General features: G+C 39.8%; 3 protein-coding genes across 3 annotated transcripts; all 3 read right to left on the reverse strand.

Moving 5' to 3' along the window:
* Positions 1-667: 667 nt before the first annotated feature.
* On the reverse strand, positions 668-3,893 carry LOC140925036 (E3 ubiquitin-protein ligase TRIM71-like). Its single transcript, XM_073374996.1, has one exon. The coding sequence runs from the start codon at positions 3,184-3,186 to the stop codon at positions 1,606-1,608; it is 1,581 nt and encodes a 526-aa protein (XP_073231097.1). The 5' UTR covers positions 3,187-3,893; the 3' UTR covers positions 668-1,605.
* LOC140924046 (E3 ubiquitin-protein ligase TRIM56-like) lies at positions 3,388-3,849 on the reverse strand. Its single transcript, XM_073374048.1, has one exon. It carries the CDS (start codon positions 3,847-3,849, stop codon positions 3,388-3,390), a length of 462 nt encoding a protein of 153 aa, XP_073230149.1.
* Positions 3,894-7,456: 3,563 nt separating the features above from the next.
* On the reverse strand, positions 7,457-10,218 carry LOC140924455 (E3 ubiquitin-protein ligase TRIM45-like). Its single transcript, XM_073374485.1, has one exon. It carries the CDS (start codon positions 10,161-10,163, stop codon positions 7,917-7,919), a length of 2,247 nt encoding a protein of 748 aa, XP_073230586.1. The 5' UTR covers positions 10,164-10,218; the 3' UTR covers positions 7,457-7,916.
* Positions 10,219-11,780: the final 1,562 nt, after the last annotated feature.

The following is an 11,780-nucleotide window of genomic DNA, read 5'->3' on the forward strand; positions in this document are numbered from 1 at the left end:
CCCATCAACGAGGCCTGGACTCGAATTCCGGAAGTGACGCTATATATGAGCGTTGAGTTTGTTGTTGGTTCTGGCCTTTCTCCAAGAGTTCCCTAGTGTACTCAAAAAGTAAGATTTTTTGAAATTCCGATACGGGCGCGGGGAAGAAGATACCAAAAAAAATGGAGGAAATGTTGGGTGATTGGTTTTACAGAAAAATTCACTGCCCTTAACAGTAAGAGTCACGCTTGATTCGGGAAAGAAAGTAAGGAAAGCGATTTGAGCCAACGCCTAACTTTTTGGGCCTGAGCTTCCATGCCACTTAGTCTTGGACCCTGAGCTTTATCATGCTCGAGCAAGCAGGCAGTTCATAATCATCAGATCTATTTAACAATAGCTTAAAAAATGCGGCCCAGAGAGGTTCCACAAAACAAATGCAGTTGATGAGAAAGATATTTGAACAACAATGTTTATTTTGGTATAGCTCACTAGGTTTCTCAAAATATAGTGACCGTTCAACACTATTGTGAACGTTGTACGTTTGTGCCAATTGCCCCCTTTTTTTAATATTTCGTTAAAATTCAAGATACAAGTTGTTTTAGACATGTAGTATTATGGCTCTCAAATAAACCAACTGTCAACGTATTTGAAACTATACAACCTAACTTATAAGACAACAAACAAACAATGAAACTAATTTTATTTTATTTCATATTTTATACACCTTGTACACTTGTAAAATTAATCTGCGAATAAAGGGCAGTGGCGAGATTATTGTGTTTTATCTTGGTAAAAACAAATGTTAAAATTTATCAGGAAATAATAACTTCCTTCAAGATCACCAACGACATGAAAATAAGTATCACACTGTAAAACATTTTGTACGTCATACCAGTTTTTTCTAAAAGGCGCGTCACGAAAATGTTCGCGGGTTATTTTTCACGATAGAATCCAGTTTTATCTTAGGCCCCGTCCACACGAATCTGGACATTTTTGAAACCGCATATTTTTTATCGGGATTCGTGTGGATTGAGCCATAAATCGCTTTGGAGAGTGGTTTTAGAACAATGCGGTTTCGGTGTCTGTATTCACTGGCCTCGTGTGGACAGAAGGCCGATTTGTGTTAAAAATATATATATATATATATGCGGTTTCAAACCGGATTTGTGTGGACGTGGTCTTAGCCACTGAAACCCGAAAATATTTATGTTACACGGTGGCCATTTTACACATCACCAGGCCCATATTATTCGTCTGCCATTGACAAAAAAGTAAAACAAAATGACACTGGCCCTCCCAACAGGAAATGAACGGTAAACAAAAAGAAAACATTATTTTAACATCTTAACTGACTTTTGTTAACGTTATCGTAGCAGACTGCAAGAATTAAACATATTTTAGTCAATACTTGAACTAAGTTTTGTTCCCTAGCTTTCCCTCCTATGGCCAAGCAAAATTTTATAAACGGTCAAAAGTATCTGGAAGAAAAATCCAGAGGCTGGTAGTCAGAGTTCTTTAAGTCTTACTAAAAAATATTAACAGTTAATGTGGTCTAACTTATCTTAGCTTGAATATTTAGAGAATAACATGCCTATACTAATAATTTCAGGAATTCTATCCATTTTTCTATTCAAATGTTTGAATTCGATGATTATCTTTATCACACACAACAATTTGGCCATTACTAAGCATCTCCACTAATATGGGTTCAATAAACTCTCCTAACTTGCTGCCGTTTGTTCCGAACTTCCCGATGAATTTTCCGTTAAGTTCAAAGGCTTGAACTCTATGATTCCTTTGATCAAAGACAAACAGATGCTGTGACTCATTCACCAACAAATAACAGGGACAATTAAACTCCCCGTCCCCCTCCCCCCGCTTACCAAACTTGTACTGAAAATGCCGCTCCCTGTTAAATACTTTGATACAGTGTTCACCTCGGTCTGACACTATGAAATATTCACCACACTGAACACAGTGAACAGGATAACTCAAAGAACCCTGCCCACCTATCTTCATTACAAACCTACCATCCGGGGTAAAGATCTTAATCAGTTTGTTATCTGCATCAGCAACAATAACATTACCAGTACTATCTAAGGATAAACCCCAAGGACGAGAGAGCTGACTATCAAGGCTTCCTTGGCCGCCAAATGAATCCAGGTGCCTCCCCTCCCAACTAAGAATCTGTATTCTGTGGTTACCATTGTCTGCTACAAAAATATTCTTGTCCTTATTAATGGCTATTCCAAAAGGGTGTTTGAACTCTCCAGCATTTCCACCTTGGTGACCAAAGAATCTTAAAAAAGTACCATTATTGTCAAACACTTGAACACGATCGTTTAACTGGTCAGCTACTACTATTTCGTCTTTGTCAGTCACTGCCAACCCTTTAGGATACTTAAACATTCCATCACCGGTGCCTTTCTCTCCAAAAAATAAAACAGGTTTTATATGAAATGGTTTTACGCTTGTTGTAAAAGGACTTCCACTAATATTTTCCTCATTTACTTTAACGTACAATTTGAATGTACCTTGAACTCTGGGATAAAAACAAACATTGTAGGTACCGTCTTTCATGTCCTCTACTTTCATTTCCGTTACACATTCTCGTTCTTGCTCGTCCTTGAACTCTACCGTGACACGGTCGTGTTCATCATACCCCTGCTTTCTCTCTGCGTTTCTTGAGATCAAATTGAATCGAGCTTTGCGCGCTACAATTCCTTCCTTCAGTCCTTCGCCTTCAGCCACAGATTCGCTTGATTTTGTCCGATGGAGTTTTTCTATGGATCCAATTTCTTCTCCGTTCACAACATCAAGCATTTTCTGATTTTTAATAAACGCTAAAGCTTCGTGAGTTTCAGGGTCTTGAGCAATATCCTCAGCCTGATCCGCTTCCTTAAAAATTGTTCGCAATGTTTTTTTAAGCTGAACAACCTCAGTGTTGGTACTTCTCTGAAAGAGTTTATCAGCGTCTTCTAGCGATGATTCAATAACATTAATTTGTTGCTGTATTTTGTTCCTTTTTGCTATCAAACTTTCAATGGACTTCATTGTTCGGCCTTCCACTGTGGTGATTATATTTTGCATTTTTGCTTGAATTGTTTTGATCAAGTTATCAGCAAACCTTTGAACATCTCTTTTTAATACTTCGCTTTGTTGAATCATTATAGCACAGTCTTCATCCAGTTGACTTACTATGTTCATTTTTGCTTTTATATTTTGTCTCTGCGTTTCGATTACAGATTTGATCTCAAGTCTTTTGGTTTCGGCTTCTTCTTCGATCAATTTCAAAACATGACCTCCGTGATCCAAAATGACGCACGTTTGGCAAAGCGCCGTTTCGCATTCTTTACAGTAGTATTTGAGCTCCTCTTTCTGATGTCCTTGTCTTGAACAAAATACTGGTCACTTCAATACATCCTCGAAGTCCTTATCTTGAAATTCTTTTACTGCCAAAGCACGGTGTCCCGTTTTGTCTCGCATTTTACTATGAAACATTAAGCATTCTTCGCAATAAAATATGCAACACTGGAAACAATACGACGCTTCCGAGCTCTTCTTGTCACAGTTTCCACATGTTAGTTGAGTGTTCTTGCATTCTTTGATGGCAAGAACATCGATAAAGCCATTCAAATAAAAGCTTGTTGGAAGATCTTTAAGATCACCGCTTGCTGGTATTCTGCTTAGCGTTTGGCATTTCGGGCATTTAATGGCGTCTCCGCCTCCGCACGTCTCGTACCACTGATTTACACATTTTAAGCAAAAACTGTGCAGACAGGAGAGTTGTTTAGGATCTGTGAATAAGTCCGAACACACCGAACAAGACACTTCTTCGCGAAGGTTGTGAAATAGAGTTGTGAGATCCATGTCTTCTTCAAAATAACAGAGAAATGACCTTTTGTGTCCCAGAGTCTAGTCTACATCCAACCGATCAAGTCTTGTGACGTTTCTATCTTTAGCTTTTCTCGGAATCAAAGACCCTTCGAACCAATCACAGAGCAGTATTGTATTAAAGCCTCTTACGCGCCTTAGTAGTAAAGCGTCAATCATCTATACTAGAGGCAAAAGCCATTTATATGAAGCACGACACTGTGAAAACATCAGCGCATAAAGATACAAATTACTTTTTATTGTGCAGAGTGCCGTAAAACAAGCAACCGTGAACGGAATAATTGTATCTTTCTGGTTAAATTTCTCTGTTGTCGTGCTTGCAATGATATAATGTAGTTGTTTTGTGTTAACACCCGGGGTTATCACTGTATCTTTCGAACTAGAGTTTGATCAAAAGTAAAACACAAACATCGGTGATAAACATTGTGACTTACCGCATTTTTATAAACTTGACGTTTCGTACGCTAATGCGAAAACTCACAATGTTTATCACTGCTGTTTATGTTTTATTTTTGATCAAACTACGATGGCCCTCGAACTACAGTCTTCGGTAACAAACGAGATTTGTCACCAAAGAAAACAAAATGAACAGAGAGGCACATTCAAAGTAATGTTTACTTGCGTGATCTGATTTAAACTTTTTAGAAGCTATTATTACCATAAAACCATCCGTTACTTCAGGTTTAACGTTTAAAGTGTTCACTGAGTGGAATGACTATATTTGGAGCATGGTCACGACACACCAGCATGCTCATTAAGGTGCAAGCAGGAGAGCTCCTGGGTGCAACGCTTAGCCTTTTTTACGTCAGCCTCAGGAAAAACTCAAGGCCTGAGGGCGGTGCATTTATACGTAGTCTGCAAACAGGCTTTCTAGGGAAAAAAGAGGAGGAACAGATCAAGGCGGACTATAATAGTGTGGAAGAAGGGAGAGGAAGAAAATGTAATCGATTTTCTTACGGTCATCTTTACCCGATGCGCCCGGTCGGACTCCAGGACTTGAGAGAAAGACGGAGATGCTGGTTTGGAAACTCAGAGAATTAAACCTCTATCGGGGGCTACGACTTCATTTGACCCCCAACAAAGTAGGCCATGCTAAACAGACAACTGAATAAGAGCTTTAGTGGTTTTAACTCTTCAATACAGTATAACGTCGTTTAGCCTTTTTTATACTCATTTCTCTTCCCCGCACATCCCAAGCGGGCTTGTGGTGGTTACTTCTTTTCTTGTACCATATTTTCCCTTTTTTGTGATATCTGGAGTCGTGCGCTTTGCTCCCTCGCAAGTCGTATGTTTCAAGTTTTGGCTTGTGAATATCCAGTAACACAAAAGTCCAACTCAGTTTCACGAAAATCTTCAGCCCAAGATTCATACCAGTCGAGGTTGTCCATTTGTAGGGTTAAGAGGATGTTGATGGTCTTAAGTTGGCTCTTACAAACAATAGGAAGACATTAAAATCTACAAGGAAGCACACTCTACCAAACTCTGCGGTATGGCCAGCACCTTACGCTTGCGGACGGTCACATCAACCGAGCAGTGGCAACCATGGACAGCTCTTACGCATCTCGTTAGGGCTCATCAGCGTGGCATACCCTTTGGACCCCTGTAAGATCAAAGCCGTGTTCATGGGCCCTATGCTCATGAGTTGCAATGAGCGCGAAACAGTTCTCACTTCCCAAGTTATATGGCTGGGCGCATGCGTAAGCTGTTGGCTATACTGTGTTATTCCGCTAATTTTGACGTAGGAGGCTGTAAAGTAAGCTCAATTGAATAGGCTAGAATCTGCACTCACTGTTTAACTCCCAATTTTGTTGGAGGATAATCTCTGTTTATTTCAAGGATTCTCATTATAGTTATAAATATTACAAAGCAGTGAATTGTGTTATTAAGTATAATTTGACAATTTGTGACATGATATAATTCCTTTTGTATTTTTCGTGGCAAGAGTCATAATTCAGTAACACAAGACACGTTTCATTTTTAGGCGTAAAAAGAAGGAATCAAGAAGATTCAAGCACAAGAAAAGACGGTGAACGTGTTTTATTCAAAAGAACACTTTCGCAGAAAGAAAACTTGTTGTCATATCTTTCCTGCTCACGTGGACATGCCGGTCAACAGAAAAGTGATCTTTTATGACACCGCCTAGTTGCGCAAATCTGTAACTTCTGCCGCAAATGTTCACGTCTGATGTTCAGTCGATTCAGTCAAACTCTTTGTAACGCCAGACATAAGTGTCTCAAGTTACAATTTTTGTTAATGGTCCCTTGATTGCTACGTCATGTAAAATGACAATGACCAAAGAAGAGACGGAGTAGGGTGGGGTGGGGGTGAGAAAAAGGGTGTGGGTGGCTGTACTTCTCTTACCCTCTCTGGTACAATGTAGTTTGCTGCGACGTTATCATCATTTAGAACACTTACTACCGCCTTTTAGTTGGACACTCTTATGTGGCGCTAAAAGACATCCGCAGATAAACCGTTAGCAAACAAGAGTTTCAAGCAAATTTTATCGCTGCAGGTTTTACTCATATCCTATTTCCTATCTTATAATTGTAAATAAAATTAAGTGAGCTGTTTTAATTTTCTAGTTGGTATGCTGAGCCGTCCCAAGTACTATTGCGAACCGTGCGTGACAAGGGACAGAAAAAAAGTACACATATGCGCAAATTCCGATTCGTTTGTTTCCAAGGAGAACATGTGGAGAAAAGAACTTTTAAAGAGATTACGATTCACGTTTGCGCCAAACGGGAAACGTGAAATTGTACCATGTGACCAAGTTTTCCCCCTAATTGTCGGTTACTTTTTATTTCTTCTACTGAAAAATAAGTAGCTTCACGCCGGTTTTATTCATAAGAATTGTTCTGCGCAGTTTTTATCTGCTTATTTTCTATTCTGAGAAAATCTCTACATGAATCTGACTTTTGCCGTTTGCCGTAAGCGTGACTCTTAATCTCTCTTGTGACCTAATAAACGATAAAATAAATCGCGGGTAAAATAGAAATTCTTCTTCTTTTCAATTGGAAAGCGTAGGTGAAAACTGCTGTTTGGCGCAGCACCTATCAGTGTGCCCCGGGTTCGAATTCTGCCGGACGTAATGCTATATGAGCGTTGAGTTTGTTGTTGGTTCTCGCCTTTGCTCGGAAAGGTTTCTATATCTCCGGGTCCCTGCCCTCAAAACCTAGCAGTTCCAAATCGTGGGACGGGGAGAAGGTGGGGGTGAATTGTTTTACGCAAAAATTAACTGTCCTAGGAAAGTGAGAATCACGCATGTTTTGGTGTAACAAGGCAAAACAGCGATTTAGTTCGATAAATCTCTTGACATGACCGATCCAGTACTGACTTTGACTGAGCTTTATCAGCTGCTCAAGCAAGAAGCTAGTTCGTAATTATCTGGTCTATTCAACATGCGGCCCTGGTGAGGCTCTCAAAACAAATGCACTGGATAAAAAGTAATTTGAACAACAACGTTCAATATAATTTAACTCTCTTGGTTTTTCGAAATACACATTGTACGTTTTCAAAATTTGTCCATTTTACAATATTTCGTGAAAATTAAGATAGAACTAGACGCATAACTGGCTCTCTGTTGTACAGCAGTCACTTTAAGTAAAAACTGGCCCATGCTTTTCATGTCTCATCGATCAAAAAAGTAAAATATCAAAAAAATCACTGGTTCTTCCAACACTTAATGAACGGTAAAAAAAGATATATGACTACGCTAATGTTTGGTCTTCATAATTTTACTTACATTGTCATAGCTGGTTGCTTTAACCGTCGCAAATTATCGACCACAAAAATGACAAAAATGAGCTTACAAACCCAAGTCAACATAGCCTTTTAGCACTTGATGTTAGTGTCTTCCTAGGTTTCCCTCCTATGGCCAAGCAAAATTATATAAACAGTTTAAAGTATAGAGGATGGACTAAATCTTTAAGTCTTTCAAAAATAGTATTAACGAATGTGGACTTACTTAATTTAGCTTGGATACTTAGATTGATATTTGGAGAATAACATCCTTTATGCCAATATGTCGAGGAAAAATAGCCACATCATTCCAATATTTGAATTCGATGATTACCTTGATCAGACACAACAAATTGACCATTACTAAGCAATGCCACCGACAAGGGTGATTTGAATGCTCCTAACTTGCTGCCCTGTGTCCCAAACTTCCCGATGAATTTCCCGTTAAGTTCAAAGACTTGAACTCTATGACTCGCTTCATCACAGACAAACAGATGCTGTGAATCATTCAGTAGCAAATAACCAGGACAACTAAATTCCCCGTCCCCTTTCCCGGCCTTCTCACCAAGCTTGTACTGAAAATTTCCCTCCCTGTTAAATACTTTGATACAGTGTTCACCTCGGTCTGACACTATGAAATATTCACCACACTGAACACAGTGAACAGGATTACTAAAAGAACCCTGCCCACCTATCTTCTTTACAAACCTACCATCCGGGGTAAAGATCTTAATCAGTTTGTTACCATAATCAGCAACAATAACATTACCAGTACTATCTAAGGATAAACCCCAAGGGTTAGAGAGCTGACTATCAAGGCTCCCTTGGCCGCCAAATGAACCCAGGTGACTCCCCTCCCCACTAAAGATCTGTACTCTATTATTACCCATGTCTGCTACGAAAATGTTTCTATCCTTATCAGTGGCTATTGCAAAAGGGAGGTTGAACTCTCCAGCATTTTCACCTTTGTGACCAAAGGATCTTAAGAAAGTACCATTACTGTCAAACACTTGAATCCGATGGTTCCAACAGTCGGCTACTAATATTTCGTCTTTGTGAGTCACTGCCACCCCCAGAGGATTGTTAAACATCCCATCACCCGAGCCTTTCTCTCCAAACGATAAAACAAATTTTACATGAAATGGTTTTACGCTTGTGGTAAAAGGGCTTCCACGAATATGTTCCTCATTTACTTTAACGTACAATTTTAAGATACCTTGAACTCTGGGATAAAAACTAACATTGTAGGTACCATCTTTAATATCCTCTACTTTCACTTCCGTCACGCATTCTTGTCCTTGCTCGTCCTTGATCTCTATCGTTACACGGTTCTGTTCATCATACCACTGCTTTCTCTCTGCGTTCTTTGTAATCAAATTGAATTGAGCTTTACGCGCTACAGTTCCTTCTTTCAGTCCTTCACCTTCAGCCACAGATTCGCTTGATATTGTTATTTTAGGGTCCTTCAAGGATCCGATTTCTTCTCCGTTCACAACATCAAGCATTTTCTGATTTTTAATGAACACTAAAGCTTTTTGAGTTTCAGGGTCACGAGCGATAACCTCTCGCTGATCCACCCTCTCAAAAATTGTTTGCAATGTTTTTTTAAGCTGAACAACCTCAGCGTTGGTACTTCTCTGAAAGAGTTTATCAGCTTCTTCTAGCGATGATTCAATACCATTAATTTGTTGCTGAATCTCGTTCCTTTTTGCTGTCAAACTTTCAATGGACTTCTTAGTTCGGCCTTCCACTGTAGTGATTATATTTTGCATTTTTGCTTGAATTGTTTTGATCAAGTGATCAGCAAACCTTTGAACGTCTCTTTTTAATACTTCGCTTTGTTGAAAAACTTTAGCACAGTCTTCATCCAGTTGACTTACTATGTTCATTTTTGCTTCTAAATTTTGTCTTTGCGATTCGATTACAGATTTGATCTCAAGTCTTTTGGTTTCGGCTTCTTCTTCGATCAATTTCAAAACATGACCTCCGTGATCCAAAATGACGCACGTTTGGCAAAGAGCTGTTTCGCATCCATTACAGTAGTATTTGAGCTCTTCTTTCTGATGTCCTTGTCTTGAACAAAATACTGGTCGCTTCAATACATCCTCAAAGTCCTTATCTTGGAATTCTTTTACTGCCAAAGCACGGTGTCCCGTTTTGTCTCGCATTTTGCTATGAAACATCAAACATTCTTCACAATAAAATATGGAACATTGGAAACAATACGACGCTTCCGAGCTCTTCTTGTCACAGTTTCCGCATGTTAGTTGAGTGTTCTTGCATTCTTTGATGGCAAGAACATCGATAAAGCCGTTCAAATAAAAGCTTGTTGGAAGATCTTTAAGATCACCGCTTGCTGGTATTCTGCTTAACATTTGGCATTTCGGGCATTTAATGGCGTCTCCGCCGCCGCACGTCTCGTACCACTGATTCACACATTTCAAGCAAAAACTGTGCAGACAGGAGAGTTGTTTAGGATCTGTGAACAAGTCCGAACACACCGAACAAGACACTTCTTCGCGAAGATTGTGAAATAGAGTTTTGAGATCCATGTCTTCTTCAAAATAACAGAGAAATGACCTTTTGTGTTCCGGAGTCTAGTCTACACTCAACAATCAAGTCTTGTGACGTTTCTATCTTTAGCTTTTCTCGGAATCAAAGACCCTTCGAACCAATAACAGAGCAGTATTGTATTACAGCCCCTGACGCGCCTTTGTAGTGAAGTGTCAATCATTTAGAAACAAAAGCCTTTTATATGAAGCACGACACCGTGACAACATCAGCTCAGAAAGATGCAAATTACTTTTTCGGATATAGAGTGCAGTGAAACAAGCAACTGTGTGTCGAGTTATAATTAGCCCCGGCATAAGTCGGGTGGTATATCAAATGCAGCTTAATTTACTATTCAGCTCGTTGCTCCTCTATTTCTCTCGGTATGTAAGCCGTATGTAATAGGACAATTGCACCATGACGTCAACTACCAAAATCTTTCAGTCTTGTTTTCTTCCTGAAATTGGAGCAATTGATGCAAACCTCTGTTTGATTGGTAAATTTAAATAAGAAATGCAAAAGTGAAATGTATTCTGGCGGGCTCCTGATTTTGGTCAATGTACGTGTTGCGTCGTCGGGAAATTTCCTTCTACGCCGAGGAAAAGTAAGAGGTTTATTTCCCCACGGACCAAGCCCGGGGATAACTCTTCCATAGGTGAGCCGCTGAGGGTTGGAAACCTTAACCTTGTTTAGAACAAATACCGTATTTATTCGATTAAGCGCCCAACCTCAAATTAGCTCTCGCCTCGAATAAGCGCCCATCCTGTTGGGAGGAAAATTTGATAAGCGCCCAGCCTCGAATAAGCGCCCACCCCCACCCACAACCCTCCCCTCCCACCCCTACAACAATAACAACCTCAAGTGGACAAGAAGAGTTGGTTGTTATTTCTTTACTACCCTATCTTCTTCTTATCGTATGACCAATTTGCAGACGTTACGCTGTGAGACATCTACGAGGCAAGACCAGAGAGTTCGCTTAATGATCTTACTGACAATGAGATAGAAATTGACTAGGTGCAAAGCTACTAAGAGATTTCCCCGAAGACCGAGTTTCTTCACGTTTTGTTATTATTCACTGCTTTGTTAGAAAATTAACTTACTTCTTGCTCAGAATAATGAAAATTTAATAAGCGCCCAGCCTCGAAAAAGCGCCCACTCTCAAGGCCCAAAAGTTTAATAAGAGCCCAGGGCGCCTAATTGAATAAATACGGTACTTCGTGTAATACATAGCCTTTTTATAGTAAGACAAAGCCCTCGAAAAACCCCGTTCGGGTCAAAGTACATGTACACCGATTTAGAGCAGACTTCCGCGGAATTATACCCATGTCTGGCTACCCATGTCTGTCCCTTTTTCATACCAAAAATAATATTATGAATTCTTAATGTTTTATGCGCAACTGATAGGTGATTGACTGATCGTCATTTAAGGGAGAAAGGGCCTGAGATGATTTTGCACACATCTACTTTTGCTTGCACTTGGTGTTAGCGGTTGAAGATGCTTTCCCAACGATCCATCGCCGTTGCCTGCACCCTACCGACCACAAAACGCAGGAGCTAAGCGATGGTTTTCACTAATGAAACGAATCAAGACCTGCTCTCGGCAAACAATGTGTTTGTCT

Source organism: Porites lutea, chromosome 14 (assembly GCF_958299795.1).
Source record: "Porites lutea chromosome 14, jaPorLute2.1, whole genome shotgun sequence".
Taxonomy (NCBI): domain Eukaryota; kingdom Metazoa; phylum Cnidaria; class Anthozoa; order Scleractinia; family Poritidae; genus Porites; species Porites lutea.